The 23350-nt window shown below is 43.7% G+C and overlaps 1 protein-coding gene across 2 annotated transcripts in view; it reads right to left on the bottom strand.

The window, feature by feature from the left end:
- Positions 1-7051: 7051 nt before the first annotated feature.
- LARP1 (La ribonucleoprotein 1, translational regulator) overlaps positions 7052-23350 on the bottom strand; it is a 152054-nt gene continuing 135755 nt past the window's right edge. For both annotated transcript variants that reach the window (XM_033927099.1, XM_033927100.1), the window contains exons 17-19: positions 18561-18670; positions 13307-13434; positions 7052-12607 (exon numbers count right to left, since the gene is read on the bottom strand). In XM_033927099.1, the coding sequence (XP_033782990.1) occupies positions 12404-12607; positions 13307-13434; positions 18561-18670 (442 nt within the window). In that variant the 3' untranslated portion in view covers positions 7052-12403. The remainder of the gene's footprint in view (positions 12608-13306; positions 13435-18560; positions 18671-23350) is intronic.

The following is a 23350-nucleotide window of genomic DNA, read 5'->3' on the forward strand; positions in this document are numbered from 1 at the left end:
ACATTTTGTCAGAACCCTACTTTGTTTTCTGCGTAGGGGTTTCCCCTTTTGTTTGTTTTTGTTTTATTTTATTTATAATCCGCCTTTTCCAAGGCGGCTCACAATTTAAACATACACAATAAAAAAAATACATTAAAAATACATATAAAACACAAACAAATAAGCAACCAGTGCTTACACAATTGCAAATGCCTTAATACCCATATTTCATGTTACAGAATAGATGTCTCTTCGGTAGCTTCTTAAAAACATCAAAATTACATAGCTTTCTAATGTACAAAGGTAACATATTCCATTCCTGGGGGCCCCTGCAAGAAAACATGCTTACATGTGAGGTATTCAGTCTCAGTTCCCTTATGAATGGCACAAACAAATCACCATGATGGACAGAACGTAACTTGGACAGTGGGACATAAGCCTGAATAATACCCACCAAACTTGCAAGAGCCAGACCATGCATACACAAATAAACCATCGTAAGCAGTCTAAAGTATATGCGGTTTTCTAATTTCAACCAGTATAACTTCACGTAATATTCTGTTACATGTTCAGTCCTTTCCAAGTGAAAAAAAGTCCTAACCACTGAGTTTTAAGCAGCTTATAATGCACTCAACAGGGTTGTTGATAGACTCAAAAGCACAAGATTACAATAGTCCAGACACGATAATACCATTGACTGCAGAATAACCTTAAATGTACTAGCAGGCAAATACAGTCGAAGCCTATTGAAAAGCCGCAATCTGAAAAAAATCTTTATTATCAATTCCTGAACATGACTTTTACATGTCAATTTTGAGTCCACCACAACGCCTAGATAGCTAAACTCTTCAGAGAGCTTTATAGGGATGTCCCAAAGCTATAAAGACCCAGGGGTTTCTTGCATCTGTGGTCTCCAAAATAACATTATTTTTGCTTTTTGAACATTCAGCTTTAACCGGCTACCCTCCAACCATTCTTTCACAGCCACCATCACTACTTGCAGTCGTTCCTCCATTTCTCTCAAGTTTCCATCAACAGGGAGCAAGAGTAAAATGTCATCAGCATAAAGCCTACTACTTGGGTTTCTTCTCATCAAGATATAATTTAAGAAATTCAAAACTCATTTCACTCGGAGAGGGTGAGAGCCAGAAGGCTTTGAGCATGCGCAGATGCTCAAGGCCCAGCAGCAGCCCAGCAGAGAACCAGTGGCAGGCACTTTCAACACCAGCAGCGCACGGGCAAGGACAGGGTCAGTCAGTGGGGGGTGGGGGAGGTGATCGCGAAGGAAGGGAGCATCACCGGTGGCCTCAGAGGAGCAACAAAGCCGGTTCCCGGGGTCGGGTGTCAGCTCAGGGGTCGGGTCGGGTGTCGGAGAGATGTACTTATTGGTATTCAGTCAGTGGAACGAAATCATCTGAGTTGCCAATATGGCCTATGGGGAAAGTTGCTTTGATATACGAGAACTCTGGATTGCGAGCATGCGTCTGAAACGAATTATGCTCGCAAACCAAAGTACTACTGTACTTTACTCATGTTAGATTTCATCATTTATATCTGGAAAATGAAATATTGCATAACAGCAGATACTCACCAAAGTTTACTGCTGGCCACAAGGTTCTGCTATCTTCTTCATTTTAACCCAGTGTCTGCTCGTTATAAATTAACTCATTTGATCCTATGAACTGAAAAATCCAATTTTGATAGGACCCATCTCTCATGGCACTTTCCTGGAAATCTAGTTTTCCTTATTCTTTAACATATTAACAAAGAATATACTTAAAGGGATGGGGATATTTGAGTCTAGAGGGCAGACTTTACAACACAAATATACCCTTATTTATAACTGAGCCAAATTATAGAAGGGGTAGGCAGAGAGGATTTGAGAGTTTTTAACAGGGGGAGGGCTCTGTTGTACAGGTTTGTGGATTTTATATGTTACTCTTATGGAACTGTTTAATATTGTGGCTATTTTTTTGTCCCAATAAAAATTTATTGATACAAAAATGAATTATACTTGTATTCTTCCTCATCAACAATTGAGAGATTTTAACTAAATATAACTATTTTTGAATGGTATTCTAAATTATAAAATTATTTTCTAAAAGGTAGTTTCTTGAATGTACTCTCAAAATCATTGCCAACAAATCAACATGTACTGTACAAGGAAAGATTAGGTTCTTACCTCGTTTATCTTTCTTGTAAACCCACACTCTATTCTTGAACCTTTGGGTAGTCAATCCCTGCTTGTGAGAACTCTTGTAGGGACGCTTCATTTATATACTTTTGCTCCTCCTTTCTGACCTCTGAACTGCCCTCCAATTCCTCAGTGTATAACAAAACAAACAGTTATTCCTGTAAAGGACACAGAAGAGGAAGGGGGCAGGGAAACTCCCCAAGAAACACGTTTAATCTGCTATCATCGCAACAAATAATCAAACATTTGGAAAATAGAACAATGAACGAATGAGCAATGGGAATTCAGCCTGCACTAACAGTGTAGGGGCATATTACACTTGGATCTTCTGGATTGAAGAACACAATATTTACGGATGGTATTCTTGCTAAGGACGGACAAAGAAACAAGAAGTCCAAAACCGGTACTCACTGAGGCAGACAGCAGGCAAATCAGTATCTCCCAGGGCAGGCTTCAGTAATAGTGTATGGGTTTACAAGAAAGAAGATAACGAGGTAAGAAACTAATCTTTGTTTTTTGTACAACCCCACTCTATTCCTGAACCTTCAAGACATAACAGCAGTCCCTCAAACTTAGGGTGGGACCAATGAGACTGCTACTAGGATCGAAGATACAAATGTGGAATCTCTCTTGGCCACCACATCTATTCTGTAAAACTTCATGAAGACTAAGTAGCAACTCTACAAATCTCTTCTGGGAAAATTACTGAAGATTCCCCCATAAGGATGCAAAGCCTCACGTGGAGTGGGCCTTCACCAAGATAGGAGGCTACTTCCAAGCTCCAATATAGGGGGAAGAAATGGCCATATGAATCCACCTGGAAATCGATGCCATAAGGTCATCCAGGCCTTTACCAAAACGTAACTGCCCCTTAAATGGCAACTTATTTAGCATCACCTTTGAAAAAGAATCACCAGACAGAGTAAGCTTTCTCACAACCCAGAAAAGGTCTTACAGAGCATCAGCTATGTAATCCACTCCAGTAATCAAAAATGGAAGATCCTTGTCCACAATAGTATCCAGATCGTGATGCAACTTAAAAGTGACAGGCTCAAGCAACAAAAAGATGCAGCTTTCAAACCAGAGGCCACAGAGTCAAAAAGCCTTTTGAGTACAAAATCTATTCTGTGGTCTTGGGCATCCTTCAACAGCATGCCACCTTCACTGGGGGAGATATGTGCGCTTCGTAATAGAGAATGACACGGTGACAAAATTCATCACTGTTCCCGTCCCCGCGGATAACTGCGAGAAATAAACCCATGTCATTGTCTAGTGTCTATTTCATCCTCTGTCCTTCTACATCAGCATTCTTCAAAGCAAAGCTTGCGGGTCAGTGGTTGTGGCCATTCATACTCTAATTCTTCCCTCTTTCCTTAAAGAATGACATGAAGATGGTTTCTCGCGGTTATCCGCGGGGACGGGAACGGTGATGAATTTTGTCACCGTGTCATTCTCTACTTCGTAACCTGTGCCAACAGAGAATCCACATTTGGGGGAACAAAAATCTGGTTAAATGCATCATCCAATGGACAGAGCTTAATCATAGTCTTGGCCACCTGCAAGGGCCCTTCCCAGTAATCTGTAAGCATCTTCGTGATGTCTGGATACTCTGGAAAACAGGAGACTGAGGCTTAGTGCTACTCATAAGGGAGCACTGTGCTGCCAAGGACTGAGGAATCTCTAACTTTAACTCCTTGAGGGATTCAGAGATCATCCTTATCAGCATTAATGGTTTGAACAAACTGCGCACAGTCGAGTCCTCCAACATCTGGAGTGTTCCCCAGATATGGGTCCTGCAGTCCTGTGGCTGCAGTATCATCCACAGAAGTTCCTTTCAGGGAAATTAAAAGGCATAAAAATAGAATCCTGATCACCTGAGTCATCTGCAGGTAGACTTGTCCCCAGACTGCGCATGGCACTTCTGGTGGGGATTTGCATTCTTGGGGAGGGGGAACCTCTGGCGCTAGCAGGGCCACAATTCCAGATTGACTGATGGGAGCCTTGTTAATCAGATAGGCCTGTAACATCATATTAATAAATTCAGGGGGAAATCTCTGCCCGAGAGGAAGAGGACCCCTGCGGTCCCAGTTTTAAACGTTTTCAGGATTTTGCCACCAAATCGTGGCTGCACTTCACCAGAGACGCACTTGCACTGCTCCCAGCTCAAATTTAGACTTTTGGGACTTTCTTTGGGTGGACTGACTCCCACACCCCCTCATGTGTCACACAACACATGGAACATGGATAAGAATTGCCAAACTGGGACAGACCGAGGGTCCATCAAGGCCAGTAACCTGTTTCCAACAGCGGCCAATCCAGGTCCCAAGTAACTTGCTAGATTCCAGGTAGTAAAACAGATTTTATAATGTTTATCCTAGGAATAATTAGTGGATTTCCCCAAGCGATCTGAATGGCCTATGAACTTCTCTTTTAAGAAATTAACCAGCCTTTTAAAACCACGTCAATCTGATTTCACCACATTCTCTGGCAACAAAATAAGAACATAAAAATTGCCATTCTGGGACAGACCAAAGATCCATCAAGCCCAATATCCTGGGATGCTCCTCAGATTGCTATCCGGAGCAAATAGGGCATGAGTTCGAAGTATCCTTTCCTGAAGAGCCAACCCATCTGTTTTTGAGCAAAACCAAGGTGTTTTGAGGCAAATAGAAGCTTTTAAATTAATATTGGGAAATCAAAGATGGCCACCACAGAAGCAATTTTAGTGCCAAAAACGGCCTGTGAATGCCATACAGAAAAATTAAAAATGGTGATTTTAGGATTTTGAGATGGGGGGACCTAGGACTAACTTTAAAACCCACCAAAATACAATTTTTGAGAATCCTCCCCCCCCAAAAAAAATAAAATAAAATAAATAAAAAATTGATTTGCCAGGCTGTCAGCCATGTGCCATGCTGTGTGCTAGGAGCTGCAAGATGGAAGCTGTAACCGCTTACAGGGAGATTCTCTGCCTCAACAAGCCTGGAACCTGGACTGCTTGTTTCTTCTGACTGCCTCTTGGGTCCAACATTCCAGCCGCAGACTTTGATCCCCTCTGGAGCTCACGCACGGAAATGGGGGGGGAGGAATGCAGTTGGCCCCGATCCTGGATAAACCAAGGATCCACGCAGCCTGCACTTAAACCCACTAATGGATGAACCTGGGGTGAGTTATGCTCCCATAGAAATGATCCCTGAGTTCTTGAACTGTTAATGCATGCTTTCCAAGTGGATGCACTGCAAAGCAGCTGACCCCTTGAAAGCAGACCCTCTACCTCACGGTCTGTTGTGGTCTCCTGCAGCCAGAGCTGTACCCCAAGGGGATCCTCTGCAGCATAAAAAATAAGCCACACAAATTAGAGGAAAAGACTGAATGTAAAGAAAAAATAAACTTGAGTGGAAAAGACAAGCTCCTATTGTCTCGCTCACAGGAAGACAACTGAGGAATTGGAGGGCAGTTAAGAGAAGAGGAGCAAAAGTATGCAAATGAAGCTTCCTACAGAACATACGCAAGTAAGGATAAATTCACATAGGGTGCTGGTCTTTGACCTAAGGGCCGCCCCGCGTGAGCGGATTGCTGGGCACGATGGACCACTGGTCTGACCCAGCAGCGGCAAATCTTATGTTCTTATGTAAGGGATTGACTACTCGACGATTCAGGAACAGAGTGGGGTTGTACAAGAATAAACAGCTTAATTATTTGAACTCGAAATGGAGTAATCCAAATGGATCCTGATGATCTAAAAAGTTTGACTAAATATAGAAGGGTTGAGAATTTGACCTCTCCTGATTAGAAATCGTGGAAAACAAGACTGTATATCTTGCATGTCTTAGAGAACACAAATATTCCTTTTATTACCAAACCAGAAAAATCATGTTTGTCTTTTAAAAGCTTTTATTTTTTATACATTTTTTTGTATTAAAAAGGAAAAGGCATAATTACCACAAATTACAAAGGACTAAGCACTACTATAATAAGGAATCACATCAGCCTAAACTGTAAATATTCTGAATAATATTAATGTTATAATACAAGCTTTTCTCATTCAAGTATTTTACATTTTTTTCCTTTTTTTTTGTATTTTATTTCTTTGATATAATGATCCTAGCATAATGGTCAAGATTATGTACTATTAACATTCGATGGATCAGAACACCAGCTTTTTATTTTTTATTCACACATTTTCATTTCCTCCCAGGTCTGCATTGCATGGGGGAGGGGGGCTTTTTCTCTTGAAATGCAGCAGAAAAAGTTGCATACAGTTTACTTTGACTGTAAGGAATGGAGTAGCATTGGTTCATGCCTCCCCCAACTTACTTCACACTGCCCACAAAGACAGGGTGTGAAACTGGGATTTAGGACTATTCTAGAAACATTTCAGCAACTCACCAGATATTCACCAGCAATTCCTGACTGGGGGACCTGTTACAACATCACACACACATCCCATGAGAAATAAATAAATCCAGCCATGCAAAGCACTACTGAAATGTCTACAATGGAAGGTAGTCTGCTCAATTTCTCCTACAGATCAATCATCCATGCAGGTTTTTTTTCAGTTTTAAATACTTTTGATGAAAAACAGGTTCCCTACCACATTTCAACAGTCGATTCAGTCATATGAGATCAATTTCTGAATAGCACTGTTGGTTTTTCAGGCTACCTTTTGGTCTAATGTTGTCTGCATTTCAGGCTATTTCCAGGTCTCAAACTCAAAAATCAGTCACTTGTAGACTTTATGAAGGTCACTGGAGAGACATTAATCCTTCTTCCAGATTTTAGGTGCTATACAGCAACCAACTGAAAAAGCACCTCTCAGTCAAGATCTCTTGTCACACAACACTAAACTGAATTCTCTGAAATAGCAGGAAGAGAGACTGGGATTTGAAGGGAGGAGGGACCTAGACTGGGTCAAACACATTCTTTAGAGCGTCAATTATGAAATCAATCTATTTTTTTTTTTAGCCACTAGACACAGGTTAGAGAGCGGAGTCCCCAAGCTCTATCATAGGACAGCTGCCCTCCCACCACCAATGGTGGTCACGGGCTTAAACAAACTTATAACAAAAGGCTATAGACTGGGAGAAAGGAGGTAGACTTCCAAACTACATTCTTCTCCAGCCCCCAAATGTGTAATATCCTAACCAATCGATTTCATAAAATCAAGTGACCCAGCTTTTTAAAAAGCAAATATACAAACTGACCTCCCTCATCTTGGGGTCTCATCTTAGAAAGATCTGCTTCAAGTTCAAGCACCTTCACAAAATAAGATGCATCTCATCTGTGCAACAGGTCATTCCTTGGCTTAAAACCTCTCTGATCCTGAACGTAGTAGGCAAAAAGCTATGCCAGTCCTTTACAACAAAAACAGAACAAAGCACAAATTAAACGAAAGGCCCAAAACAGCAAAAAGCTACCAAGGAATCCCAAAGTATTAATACATTATATTTATATTCATTGTTTGACATACTGCTTTAGGGCAAAGCAGTTTATAGAATTAGCTAAAACAGGTATCAGAAAAGAACTCCAATTACAAACTAAAGGGCAGAAAAAAATGTCTTCCTTCAACACTGTTAAGATTAATTTAGATTCTGATTTTTTTTCCCCCCAAGTTAAAAAAGGAACAAATGTCCAAGTCTTCATGGATTACATATACATTTTAAAACATTTTACTGTGTGTAAATATACAACTGGCACAAGTAGGTCCCAGTGGCACCAACAGATTACAGTGGAGGTGGTCCTAAATTCTGAAATCTGCTCACTCCCATCCTGGAAAAGTGAGCTGATGGGGTTAAGATTCTTAATACCTATGTGATAACTCCTCATACCTGGAAGAATTATTCACAACTAAACCTATTTTCATTTTTGTATTTTGTTTTTTTAACATGAAACTGAGGGATACTACAAGGCAAAGTCACACCCCCACCAAGCAGCATTTAATTGCTTTATAAATATAGTCTCATATATTGCGATATGAAGACAAATGTATCAGGGTGCATGGTGAGCCCTCAATGTAAAATCCAACAAGTAATGAGGTGAGAGGAAAAGAAGCAGCTCCACAAAGGAAAATAAAAGTTTCTCCTACTTTTTGACTCAGGAAAATACATGCAGCAACAGTGAGAGAATATAAACCAACGATGGTTAGGGATGGCTCATTTGTATGTATAAATCTATAAACCTTGCACTGCTTTCCAGTTTCTCTATCCCTTTCCTCCCTCCAACCACCTACCCTAACAATGGGTATCTAATGTGCAGAATTAGACACATATATGCATTGTATTCTGTCTGGGAAGAATGCTCCTACTTTCTCTCTTCCACAATACAGAGTGCTGAGTTTCTACTGCATATTACCAGATCCTTGGCACAGTTGCTTTAACAAAGACAACGGTAAGGTTCAGGGGCTTTGAAAAACTCCCTCCACTGAAGAATTCTAAGTAACTCAGAGACATACAGAGTAAAAGCAGAGAGGAAACAATGTTCCATACAGGGATAAAACTGCCAGAAGTGCACAAATTCCATCACTATATTACGACGACACAATTGCCCTCACTGTTCCTTCAACGAGTGTTCAACCACGGTATACCCATGGAAGCTATCCCATGCTAAAGATACTCAACTTTTCCAACTCACTGGTGTGGCAGATCAGATAGGATCTGCAAAGCAAAGATTCTGGTAGTCTCAAAGGTTCACAGAAGACCATGGAGAGTTTCCTGCTAGAATAAGTCATTTCTTCCGGTTTACCTTTCATGCCATTTCCGGTTACAAGTTGGCAATCCAACAAGCTGCCATGTTCTGAAGGCATGTATTCCAAACATATTTTTAGCCATCCCCTTCCACCATGTGCCTGCTTTTATTTACGAAATGGAACCCACAGCAATTTTCACTATGGAAGCCAAAAGAGGGCAGGGGAAGAAGACACACAGGTCACATTTATTTATTAAAAATGCTGTATCACTTTTGCATCTAATGAGGCACCCAACGCAGTTCACAAGATCAGGTTGCATGTGCACACACTCTCCTACTTTGGCACTAGGGTTATCCTCAGGGTTATTGCACCTTTGGCTAACCAAACGTCACTCACTGTGCCACTGCTCTACTGTGTGCCATACGTCATTCTGCTGTTACCACAAAGGCCAGCTTTTTCCTAGCTCCTCTTGCTGCGTAAATTAAGTTGAACATAATCTAATCCTAGTCTCTCTCCTCTGGAACAGCTGGTAAAAAGGAAAAGTCACTTTCTGAGTAAACGAGCATCTACAAAATGTTATGACCTCTTCATCTTGGCACCAAAAGGACAGCCCAAGCAGCAACTCTACTTCCATGGGATACTGGCTATAAGTTCAGGGTGCTTATACCTTCAAACAAAAGTTGCATAACTAACAATCAAGGGAAGAATCCCTCTCCCTCCAATCTTTGTAACTTGGGGCAATGGGAGGGGGCAAATAATCACAGCACTCAGTTGAAGGATTTCAGTGACAATTCTCAATTACCTGCCATAAACTCTTCTCTTCTTTGGCCATGTTTTTGTTTTGTTTTTTTCAAACTCCTACACCTTGCTTTCCTTTGTACTGCACACCAACAAATGAAAATATTTTGAGAAAGATGGATACCTCTTATCACAATCGGATCCAAATAGAGTCCTTGCACTCAGGTAATTAAGGTGCAACAGGACACACTAGCTCTCACCTCTCAAGTGGGAAGCACCTCAGGCACTTCCTCCTTCATGCTAGCACTGTTTAAGGGAAGTATCCAACCTGTCATCAGCATGCACCTGTCTATTTTACAGATCACCAGAGAAGCAGGACTTTTTATCCTTCTGTCACCTCCTACAAATTCACATTCAATTAAAGCTCCCCAGTAGCTATTTTATCACAGGAGAACAAGCAGTGATGAGCACAGAGATAGGATCCTCACAATCATAGTAGCTAATGGATTTGTTATTGCTTTTTGCAAGCAAGCTTCATTCAGGAGAGTAAGCATGCCCTAAACCAAGCTCAGGGTATAGCACCTAAATCCCCCACCTTTGACCAGAAACAAAGTAGTGTTCTCAAATCCTACTTCTCCTCCCCCCAATGTCCTGAGCAGAAGCTCTCTCAGCAAAAACCTAGACCCATGAACACACACAACGGAACTGAGCACATTTCAATACATCCCCATTTCCCGATACACTCCCTTCTCCATAAACTGCCAAGTCTCTAAAGATTATGCCCTGGGCTCTTAACATTTTGACTTATATCAGCAAGCATCTGCACTCAGTACTAAAGTTGTATGGTGTGAGTGAGTGGGAGAGAGGTCTTAGGAAGCTGCCCTGACTTACTATTAAAATATATGGCTCAGAGTTGCTTACTTCACTAATCAAATCCCTCTCCCTTGTGAGCACCTGGCAGGAGAGTGCAGAATGCTTCAAAGATAGAAACTAAAACACATACCTCCAAAGCCCCCAAACCCCAGCAATGAGGTCTGATGTCAAGAGAAACAATTTAGCACTGCACAACCTTGATTGTCCACTTGCAGTGGCAGAGCCTGGGATGGAGATCTCCCACACACTATTCATGGAATCTTACCAGGAATATGTATCACTGAAATGGGGCTGCCACAAAACACAGTTTGGGGACCAAAATAAAACACTCGAACCACCGGACATCTAAGCATCAACACCACATATGTACATAATACATACATGTTAATGAAATCATCAGCTAGTCAGTATTTAGAGAGATTTGCTGTACCCAGAGGCTGTGGCAATTTGTTTTGAAAACTTTCCCACTTCCCCCTGCCCACCCCAGGTAAAAAGTATGATGGCTCTGTAATCTGTTCCCAGTACTGTCCTAGTGCATGTCCCAAGCTGCCCCCCTTGTATGCCCTGACAGGTCAGGAAAATTGGGGGGTTGTAATAATGGGAATTATATGGCAGTGTACTGGTAACATCTGCATGAGATGGTGAAGCTTGCAACCACAGCTGGAAGAGTCCCTGCCACCATAACCAGGGGAGTAGCAGGATCCACTCCTTTGACAGCAAAGTCTTACAAGTGGCCTCTTAAGACCCCACCACGTGGGGTTTCCTCCAATGGGCAAGGTGTCCGTTTCTACCCTCATTCCTCCTCCTCTGGAAAATGGCAGGGGGAGGTGGGAGTTAGCAGTCTAAAATATCACCACCACAGAACAACATATTGGCTGTGGAAAGAGGGGGAGGTGAATCTTCAGCCCGAACGGACAATTTCCTTCCACCCTACCCTGTCCACAGCCATTCAACTCAGGAAACCAAGCAGCCCCCACCTTTAAACTCATGCTCCAAGATGGTGGGAAAAATATATATATGTATAAAGAACAAAAGCAGATTTCAAGTTCTCACTCTATAAGGCAACTTTTTCTTTATATTTTCAAAGGAAGGCAAAGGAAGAAGTCTCTTAAAAAAAGAAAGAAAAGTAATTTGTCTTCTGTTTTTTTGTTTAAGTTTCTTTCCTGTTATAAGTCACAGACGATAAGTGAAAAAAATTTCCACAGAAGTCCTCATGCAGTCAAGCTCTCCCAAAAAGGACCCAATGCACAAGTTACATTTTTCCACCTATAATGGTCTCCACACAGTAGAGTCCCATGCAGTCATTCCCAGCAAGGGCCAGTACCACCTAAGCTTCTCCCAAGGGCCTTTCAATGGTTCATTAATGGGGGAAAAGGTGGTAGCAGAAGCAGCTGAGGTGAAGAGGAGATGGGCAGCAAGAATAGAATAATTCCAATCCAATACAGGCTGCCCAATTACTGACGTTCCAGGATATACGGTTGGGGGAGGGGAAGGGGGAGGAGGGGTAATACTTAGGAGAAGAGGGGGGAATGGGGGGTGTATTCCAATCCAGCCTCTCGTCTTTGCTGTACTGCCCAGCAATTTTAGAAAGACAGGTGGTTGTTTTGTCAATAATTTAAAGCTTGATATATATATATAATATATTTTTTCTTTCCCCTTCCCTAGCAACCCCTCCCACTATAACAAAAAAATAATCTTTCTCCCTTCCCCTCCCTATGAAACTAAGACATCCAAAGCGTGGCTTCAGAATCCGTGAGATGTGCTGTGGTGAGAGCACAGGCCATTTGTGCGATCTCATTCTTCGAACCATGAGAGGGCTTGTGTGTACTGAAATGTCTTCCTTGGCCCACCTCTCATGGCTTTGTGTTGTCTCCTCTTGTCCTGCTTCTTTCAAGTTCCCCCACCATTCCCTTCAGCACAAGTGCTTCTGTGGCCTACTTCCCTCCCAGTGTTTGAGAATCCACAGCTGCTGTGGCAGAGGTGTGCTGGTTTGGCATTTTGGCAGTCTCGTCAGTCGGTTTGCTAGGCAAAGCCTGGCCTGAGGCTTTACTGGAAGACAGTGATGGGTAGCGCCTCCTGCCTTCAGCTCCCATCATCGAAGAATGTCTCCTATGGCTTCCCTCTTCACTCATTGGTGGCTGTAATGAAGGGGAAAAAAAACCCACAACACATTAGGATTTAAATCACACTTTCGAGGGAATTTTGTATGAAGAGGATACACAGAAAATAAGGTGTTTTATTTGATGGTTAATTCAGAATGTCTCAAAGCAAAATCAGCCTCCATAAGTAGACAAGCAAATGACAACCATAAATTTAAGATGGACATTAAGTTTCACCAGTAGGTGGTTAAATAACCTTGAAGAAGCCTTCTGCCACTCAGCTTTGCCAGGAAAAAAATATTCCTTACTCAGAATTGATGTTCCAGCAAAAAAGGATTAAGGACTCTTTATTAGGCTTGAATTGTTCCATGTATATATATATGTTCTAATGTTTTAAAATTTTTTCTTTAATAAATTTGCATTTGTTCCAATGGCTGATGTGAATAGTCTCTTCCCCACTCCTTTTTGTGTTGGGTTCTGTTATTCGTGGGGTTGCTTTTTCCTTTCTGTTGTGGAATATACCACAGTGAATTCAGTCAGTTTCTAGAGACATTGGATCGCAAGCAGGTTTTTGGGTTTTGGCTGAAAGTGAATCTGCGGATAAGATTTGCTGCTCAGTTTCAGACAAAACTGAAGCCAAAAATTTCAGGCTGTTTTCAGCACCAAAACTAAAATTTGATTGGCCTCCAATTATCTCCAAAGGAAAAAACCCCAAGCCCAAATCCCTTTTGTACTCACATCCACACGAAAGTCCTCTAGGCGGCGGAACTTGCTGAGATATTCCTGTAGTTTGGAGTCAATGGTCAGATTCTTGGCTTTGGAGTATTTTAAGAAGGCCCAAAATTTCTCAAGTCCATAAAGCTGGCCTGCAAGAAAAGGGAAGCAGCCGATCACAAAAACTTTACCACAGGCACATAGGACATATCAAAAGGAGCATTAAATAGAAGAATGCAAGTTACAATAGGGTAGCTGTAAGAGCTGGATAATCTCTATGTGAGACACCACCCTAAGAAATAGTTTATTGGCTTATATCCTGCTTTATACAAAACTAGTCTTTAAGCCCGTTATATTAACGGGTGCTAGAATATATGTCTATCTTTCTTTCTGTCTCTCTCCCTACCTGTCTTTTTTTTTTCTGTCTCTCTCCCTCCGTCTGTCTTTCTTTCTGTCTGTCTCACTCAATGGCCCCCTTTGGCTGTCTGTCTCTCTCCCTGCCCCTGTGTCTTTCTTCCTGTCTCCCTCCCTACTTCCCTGTGCAGCAGCTACAGCATTGCCTCTCCCTCCATTTCCCTGTGCAATAGCATTTTTTCCCTTCCCCCCACTTCCCTGTGCAGAAGCCGAAGCAGCATTCCCTTTCCCTCAATTTCCCTGTGCAGCAGCATTTTTCCTTCCCCCTACTTCCCTGTGCAAAAGCCGAAGCAGAATTCCCTCCCCCTCAATTTCCCTGTGCAGCAGCATTTTTTTTCCATCCCCACTTCCCTGTGCAGCAGCCACAGCATTCCCTCCCCCTCCATTTCCCTGTTCAGCAGCATTTTTTCCCGTCCCCCCCACTTCCCTGTGCAGTAGCCACAGCATTCCCTCCCCCTCCATTTCCCTGTTCAGCAGCATTTTTCCCCTCCCCCCACTTCCCTGTGCAGCAGCCACAGCATTCCCTCCTTTTCCATTTCCCTGTGCAGCAGCAGGATTTCTCCATCCCCCTAATCTTCCCGCGGTCTGGCCGACTCCCTTGCCGGAGTTTTTTTCAGTTTAAAGGTGCCGCTGCGGCTCCTCTAACGATCCCCGCCTGCATCGGAAGTCTTCTCTGAAGCAGGTGCGGCTCGTGACAGGAGCTGCGGCGGCACCTGTAAACTTAAAAATAACTCTGGCAAGGGAGCCGGCCAACTGGCAGTTCAATTCGGAGCTTCGGTCTGCCCTGCTTCCTGCGTGCCTTGCTGTATTGTATTTTTTAGTTGAAAGACGCGGTGGCGGCTCCTCTCATGATCCCCACCTGCGTTGGAACTTAAAAATACAATACGGCAAGGCACGCAGGGAGCAGGGTAGACCGAACAACAGGACGAAAAACAACCCTAAACAGAACCCATTCCATTCAATACCTTGAGATTCAGCATCACTCAAGCCCCTACCAGCAGCCAATATCTAATATAATAAAACGGTAGCCGCGTATGCGCACTCCTACCTGCGGGGCCCTACAGCGCACGGAAAATGGAACACGCAGGAGGGAGTGCGCATGCGTGGCTAGCGTTTTATTATATTAGATGGGTTCCAGAAAGCACTTACATAATATTATCACATCACATACAATATAAACAAATTAAACAAACAAAACATGGCTTTAACTACTCGAAAGGGTCCAGAGAACAGCGACTAAAATGGTAAAGGGGCTGGAGGAGTTGCCGTACAGTGAGAGATTAGACAAACTGGGCCTCTTCTCCCTTGAAAAGAGGAGACAGAGGGGACATGAGTGAAACATTCAAGATAATGAAGGGAATAGACTTAGTAGATAAAGACGGGTTGTTCACCCTCTCCAAGGTAGGAAGAACAAGAGGGCACTCTCTAAAGTTAAAAGGGGACAGATTCCGTACAAATGTAAGAAAGTTCTTCTTCACCCAGAGAGTGATGGAAAACTGGAACGCTCTTCCGGAGGCTGTTATAGGGGAAAACACCCTCCAGGGTTTCAAGACAAAGTTAGACAAGTTCCTGCTGAACTGGAATGTACGCAGGTAAGGCTAGACTCAGTTAGGGCACTGGTCTTTGACCTAAGGGCCACCGCGGGAGTGGACTGCTGGGCACAATGGACCACTGATCTTACCCAGCAGCGGCAATTCTTATGTTCTTATATGCAATTGTGCATAACCTGACTGAATAGTCTTCAATATTTGATATCCCATTGTTAATGCAGAGTCCAGCCATACCCCCAATATCAACATTTCCTTTTTAACAACTGACGTCAGAGAAAGGGCGGGACCGCCGGAAGAGGAAGCAGCAGGACAACGGTAGGAGCTTCTCCATGATGGGGGGGGGGGGGGGGGAGGCTGTGGGGGTGCGAGCGGTCCTTCGGGGTGGGGGTGCGGGTGGTCCTGCGGGGTGAATCGGACGTCGGGGGGGGGGGGGGGGGGAGGGGGAACTATGTAAAAAAAAAAGTTGTGAAACGCGCTCACGCGTATAACGCACATGGCTATGCACGGTTTGTAAAATCGTGTATAACGCGCGCATTATATGCGTGAATATACGGTAATAAAAGCTTGTTGTTCTCTGGTGATATCTGACTCTTTTTCCTCATCATCATACTAAATAGCACTGTATCGTAAGAGTGCCACATGATTTTCCAATAATGCATTTACTTGAGACCATATTGAGTTCCAAAATATCTTAATTTAGGGACAATAATAAATTAGATGATCTAATGTCCCAGGTTCCAGATTACAGTGCCAGCATCTATTTGGCAGAACCTTTTCTTTAACCTCCCTTAGCCCCCTTGATGAAGCAAACTTGTTCTGAAGTAGCAGCAACAGTGGTAACACACTGCCTGGGCAAAGCCAGATCCTTCCCTCGGCAGAATCCTGCTCCTTTGATGTAACTTTTTTTTCATTTCATTACCATTTATAACCTGCCTTTAACCAAGGCTACATACAAAAAAAACCACATGAACAGTTTAAAACATCCTGTTTACACATAGGTGGGATGCTACAGAGGGAAGGATTCAGCTCACCCTAGACCAGGGGTCCCCAAAGTCACTCCTTGAGGACCGCAATCCAGTCGGGTTTTCAGGAATTCCCCAATGAATATGCATGAGATCTATGTGCATGCACTGCTTTCAATGCATATTCATTGGAGAAATCCTGAAAACCCAACTGGATTCAGCCCTCAAGGAGGGACTTTGGGGACCCAAGCCCTAGACAGTGTATTACCGTTGCCAGTGAAGAACAGGTTTGCTTGACCAGGGGTGCTAAGAAAGTGGCATAGATGAAGAAAGGTTTGATGGACCAGAGGTATTGATGGATAAGAAGGAAGTAGTACTGGACTTGAGAGATTTGGGGATGGAGTGGAATGGGGCTTGGCCCTTGCAAGGAAGTACAGGACTTGTGTGGGGGAGGGGAACAAGAGAAATGCCAAACTTTGGGTGAGGGGAATGTCACATCATGGAATCTGGAGACAGGGAGAGGGGCACATGTCAGATGGGTAGGCAAGCAGGACTGTGGAGTGTTTACACCAAACATTTGGCTCTGACTCCTAGAAAAAGTGATTTGATATTAGACTTTAAATTTTTTGTCTTGGATCTAAAATACTGGTAAATTTAAATTTAATTTAAAAAATCTATACAAGTATAAAAATAAGTTAACCATATACTGCAATGTTGCAACTTTTTTGATTTTGAAGCTGGAGTGGGAGTTGGTACATTTTTACCAACTCCAATTCCAACTTCACCCAAAATTGCTTGCAAATCTGACTCAAATCCACAGCCCTGATGGGCAAGTTACGGGGATGCTGGAAATGTTGGGCGTTCTCAGGGAGATGAATGTTGCAGGATGGCAAGTACAATACACAGGGTAGAACTGAAGTAATATGGAGTGAGTGAAAGAGAACAGAATGCAGTAGGTGGCCACGGAAGGAATGAGGACCAACAGCATTCTTATGTAGGAGCTGGGAGAAGGTATTGGGGAATCAGGACAACCAATTTTAGGAGATTTGGGAGTATACTTTTGAACGTTCAATCCCTCTTAAGTAAATACCCAAGACTTATTTCAAAACAATTTATATTGTTATTGTGAAAGGCTGAAACAAAATCAACAAACAGAACAATGAAGATACAAGCAGCCAAAACTTCAAAATGAATAACTTTCCCTCCCCTCCAACCCAAGTCAACAATTCCAACATATATTCCGTAATATCTCCACCTGTAATATTATACAAAACTAGGTTACATAAAGCCACACTACCAACTTCCCCTAACAGAAACAAAAGGAAACCCCCTCCTCCCTCCCTAAGGCCCGGCTAAGGTTCTCCCACCCCTACCAAACAAGCCCACTACCCAACTTCCACAACTCATTCAACAAAAGACCACGCCCTCTTGGGTGCAGAATCCATATATATGAATCCTAAACTTTCAAAAAGTGTTGTTTATCTTTCCTAAAGCCTCTGGCATCTCAAGCTTCCCAACAGGCCAACTGATGCAGATCAGCACGCCATTACCAAAACCAGGGGCAGCACCAGAAGTCCAACATTTCAATATTCCCTTATGGGCCACCAAGCACAAGACAACTTTTGTTGAGGAGAAGGCAGGCAGGATGGTATTTCTACATTATCCTGCCATCTACTCCCATTAAAAGGTAGGCAATTCAGTTTTCTTCACTGACCTAGGATAATGCAGCCACACTTCTGGTGACTCCTAAGCTGAAGGTCACTGCCAGTCTAAGCATGTGAGAGAAACATGTGGGTTAAACTCAAGAGCTCAGAAGGTAGCACCTCTCCAAGCTCAACTGAGGAAGGTGTGTGAACTGATCCCCTGGAGCATTGGCCAAGGACTCTACATCTCAGAACTACAGAGCATAAACTGCAGCCTAAGGAGTCAGGCCTATTCTTTTGTTCTGCTGCACCAGTCTAATCTGCATCACCTGATGGAGGTGGAGACAGAGCTGTTCCAGACAGCACCACTCTGTCAGCAATATCACTAGAATATTTAAGTTCTCTGCCTCCATCTGCTGGTGAGGGGGCACAACACATTATTAGTCTCAGCTAATCTAGCAGTAAGATGAATCAGCTAGGTTTTCCTGAGACTGCTGCAAAATAAACCTGAAAGGAAAGAAAGACATCTGGCAAAACAGCTTACCCAGTACCTCAGATTCTGAGGGTTAACTAGAATTTGTGAGTTCCACCAGCTCTCCTGAATCAGTTCTGTTCTGCAGCCCGTACTACCTGCTTTGATTTATAGTTTACCCAAATGGTTTGCTCTGAACAGCTCAACTTAGTGTGTGAAACACAAATAACTTCTTACCAGCCTCATAATCCCGCATGGTTTCTTCCTGAAAATCTCGAAATATGTCTGCTCGGAACTTCTTTTCCAGACCATAGCTATAGTACCTGAATAGGCACTCCAAACCGTACCTAGAGGGGAGAGAGAATCTTGGAGTTAGATACTGAGCTGCTCACTCAGTCACAAATAGGGTGAAGCTGGACGACCAAAAAGGCTTCATTTTATGATGAATTTGCTGCTAACCCTTTACTGTTATTGAAAAGAGGTGCTTTTTAGTGGTATGCCAACTGTGGCAGATCCTATTATTATTAAGTTTCAAGTTTATTAAAATTTGATTAATTGCTTTACATAAAATTCTAAGCAATTTACAATTAAAATAGGGGAATACAAATAATCGTGTAGGACATGACAAAATACAGATACTCCAATTGACTAACTGAACAAATAGGAAAAAGGGAGAACTACAATTTGTATAGGAGAGAAACATGAAAGGGTAGAACGAGAGGAGGGGGCAAAACCATAATAAAATGAAAAAAAAAAAAAAAAAAAAAAAAAAAAGTTAGGCATTGTCAAGAGGAAGTCAGTACTTAAGGATGGGAGAAAGCACAGTTACTTACTGTAACAGATGTTATCCAGGGACAGCAGGCAGCTATTCTCACATATGGGTGACATCATTGACTGAGCCCGGATGCGGAAGCCTCACAAGCAGACTTGCTTGAAGAAACTCAAAGTTTCGAGTTGCCTGCACCGCGCATGCGCGAGTGCTTTCCCGCCCAGCACAGGGAGCGTCTCCTCAGTTCAGATAGCTAGCAGAGAAGCCAACCAGGGGAGGTGGGTGGGTTGTGAGAATAGCTGCCTGCTGTCCCTGGATAACACCTGTTACGATAAGTAACATTGCTTTATCCCAGGACAAGCAGGCAGGTATTCTCACATATGGGTGACCTCCAAGCTAACCAGAATGGGATGGTGGGAGTGTTGGCAATTTAGGAGAATAAATTTTGTAATACTGTTTGGCCAAACTGTCCATCCCGTTTGGAGAAAGTATCCAGACAATAGTGAGAAGTGAAGGTATGAACCGAGGACCAAGGCCTTACAAATTTCCTCAATAGGAGTAGATCTGAGGAAAGCTACTGAAGCTGCCATTACTCTGACTTTATGGGCTGTGACTTTACTGTGAAGGGGTAATCCAGCCTGGGCATAGCAGAATGAGATACAAGCCGCCATCCAATTGGAGATGGTACGCTTAGAAATAGGATGTCCCAACTTATTTGGATCGAAAGAAACAAAAAGTTGAGAAGCAGTTCTGTGTGGTTTGTGCATTCCAGGTAGAAGGCCAAAGCACATTTACAGTCTAGAGTATGAAGAGCTGGTTCTCCAGGATGAGAATGAGGCTTTGGAAGAAATACTGGAAGGACGATGGATTGGTTGAGATGAAATTCTGAAACCACTTTAGGTAGGAATTTCGGATGAATACGGAAAACCACTTTGTCATGATGGAACACAGTGAATGGTGGGTCAGTAACTAAAGCTTGCAGCTCACTGACTCGTCGAGCAGAAGTGAGGGAAATGAGAAATACCACTTTCCAAGTGAGATACTGCAGATGAGCCTTATCAATTGGTTCAAATGGAGGCTTCATGAGTTGAGTAAGGACAACATTGAGGTCCCAAACCACAGGAGGCGGTTTGAGAGGAGGTTTGACATTGAAAAGTCCTTTCATGAATCTAGAAACCACCGGATGAGCAGAGAGGGGTTTCCCTTCAATAGGCTGATGGAAAGCCGCAATTGCACCGAGATGGACTCGTATAGATGTAGACTTGAGGCCAGAATTGGATAAGTGCAAAAGGTAATCCAAAACAGAAGATAAGGAGGAATGCTGAGGCTCTTTTTGATGAGAAAAACACCATGTAGAAAATCTAGTCCATTTTTGGTGATAGCACTGTCTAGTTGTGAGCTTTCTAGAAGCCTCTAAAACGTCTCTTACAGATTGAGAAAACTGAAGAGGGGTTGAGAGGTACCAAGCTGTCAGGTGTAGAGACTGCAGGTTGGGATGAAGCAGAGACCGTTGACTCTGTGTAAGCAGAGAAGGAAAAACTGGTAGAAGGTATGGCTCCCTGCTGCTGAGTTGAAGTAGAAGGCAGTACACCAAGGTTGTCTCGGCCACCGAGAAGCAATCAGAATCATGGTGGCCTGATCGCGTTTCAACTTGACCAGAGTCTTGAGAATGAGAGGGAATGGAGGGAATGCATAGAGGAAGAGATTCGTCCATTCCAGAAGAAAAGTATCTGCCTCGAGGTGATGAGGAGAACTGAGGCAGTTTGTAGTTGTGGGGAGCCGCAAAGAGGTATATCTGAGGCGTTCCCCACTGTGAAAAAATGTGATGAAGAGGCGAAGAATGGAGTGTCTATTCATGAGGTTGCAGTAGACGAATTGCCAAGCAATTCTTTGCCCCTTGAATGTAGACAGCTTTGAAGGTGTTGTGGCGGATTGCCCAGTCCCAAACATTCAGAGCTTCTTGACAAAGAAGGCAGACCCTGTCCCTCCCTGTCTGTTGACATAATACATGGCGACTTGGCTGTCCGTCCGAACGAGGACTACTGTGTCGTGAAGCAGATGTTGAAAAGCCTGGAGAGCTTTGAGAATTGCTCTGAGTTCCAACAGATTGATATGACACTGACGATCCATACTGGTCCAGAGGCCTTGAGTATGGAGACTATCGAGATGAGTGCTCCAAGCGTAGGTCGAAGAGACTGTCATGAGGACCTTCTGATGAGGGGGCGTTTGAAAAAGCAAACCTCTGGAAAGATTGGAAGAGAGCATCCACCAACGGAGAGACTGCTTCAAAGAAGGAGTGACTGTGATGTGTCGAGAAAGAGGATGGCAAACCTGCGTTCATTGGGATGCCAGGGTCCACTGAGGAATTCTGAGGTGAAGTCTGGCAAAACGAGTCACGTGTACTGTGGAGGCCATGTGACCTAGGAGAACCATCATGTGTCTCGCTGAGATGGAAGATCGGGAAGACACTGTATGACAGAGTTGCTGTGGAAGGAATGCTCTGAGTTGGACAGTGTCCAGAACAGTCTGAGAGGGTTGAAGCTGAGATTTGGGAAAATTGATCTCGAATCCCAAACTTTGTAGGAACCAGGTAGTCTGTTGGGTCGCTACAATAACCCCTTGAGACGTGGAATCCTTGATGAGCCAGTCGTCGAGGTAGGGAAATACCTGAAGACCATGATTCCTTAGAGATGCTGCTACCACCACCAGGCACTTGGTGAACACCCTGGGAGACGAAGCCAGGCCGAATGGTAGTACTCTGTATTGATAATGCAGATTCCCCACCCGAAATCTGAGGTACTGACGGGAGGCCGGATGAATGGGGATATGAGTGTAGGCCTCCTTGAGATCCAGAGAGCATAACCAGTCGTTCTGCTCAAGAAGGGGATAAAGTCTGATGAGGCTCGAGGTGGAAGCAGTAGGCGCAGGAGCCTTGGTGGGAGTCGAGGCCGAAGACGCCTTCGAAGTCGAGGGATCAGTAGAAGACTCCATCTCGACGAGCTTGTCCACCAAAATTCAACGCCGCTTGAAAGCATGAGGTTAAAGTGTTTGGCAAGGCAGGCACGACCTAGGATGATGTTTCGGCCCAAGGCACTTGGGGCAGCGTCCGTGAGGCTTCGTAAGAGAGATCGCGCGCTGACACTTGCTACAGGCAGGCCGGGACATAGAAGGAAAAATAGCCGCTGCAAAATCGAAGCCTTTGGGCTGCGGCTGAGCGGCCTGTCCCAGAAAACAAACGGAAAAAGAAAATTTTTTTTAAAACTAAAAATAAAAGAAATAAACTAAAAACAGCGATTCGTGAGGAAAAAAACCACAAACCGCGGTTGAGAGAAGGCACAAAGGAACGAAAGTAAACACAGAGAGTCAAAGACGGACTTCTTGGCTCCGCAGAAAACTAAGAAGACGCGCCCTGTGCTGGGCGGGAAGGCACTCGCGCATGCACGGTGTGGGCGACTTGAAACTTCGAGTTTCTTCAAGCAAGTCTGCTTGTGAGGCATCCGCATCCGGGCTCCGTCGATGACGTCACCCATATGTGAGAATACCTGCCTGCTTGTCCTGGGATAAATGTTATTATTAGAATTCAAATGCTTCTTTAAAAACAAAACATTTTAATATGCTTGTGGCCAGTCCTGGCAGGGCCTTTTCTCCGACACGTCACTTCAGAGGAGAGACCCTGCCAGGGCTGACTGTAAGCAGCCTGTTTTGAGGCTGCCTCCTGCTGACCGGCTGTGCAAAGGACACTACAGATATTCAATTTGCACAATTGTCTCTGCTCCAAAGAGCCCTCCCAACTACCCAAGACCGGGAGGACCATGGACTGGTTGACATGAAAAGGCAAAACCACCTTCAGAAGAAAGGAGGGAACCGGCCACAGCAAGACCCACTCCTTAGAAAACTCTATAAGAGAAGGCCTGTAGTTTGGAAATGCATCTCACAGAAGTAATGGCCACCAGGAAGACTGCCTTAAGAGTAAGGTCCTTCAACATGCAGGAACTGAGAGGCTCAAAAGGCATACGAACAAGCATGGAAAGAACCAGATTGAAATCCCAGGCCGGTATAGACGGACGAACTGGAATCACATCCAGAGAAGAGGCCAAATACCAACCATGCAATAGACCATGAAAAGAAGACAAAGCCGCAATCTGCACCCTAAGAGAGGATCAGGCAAGACCATGCTCAAGGCCATCCTGCATAAACTCCAAGATGTGAGGCAAAGAAGTGAGAAGCGAAACTATGCCATGCGCGGAATACCACTCCT

Source organism: Geotrypetes seraphini, chromosome 18 (assembly GCF_902459505.1).
Source record: "Geotrypetes seraphini chromosome 18, aGeoSer1.1, whole genome shotgun sequence".
Classification (NCBI taxonomy): domain Eukaryota; kingdom Metazoa; phylum Chordata; class Amphibia; order Gymnophiona; family Dermophiidae; genus Geotrypetes; species Geotrypetes seraphini.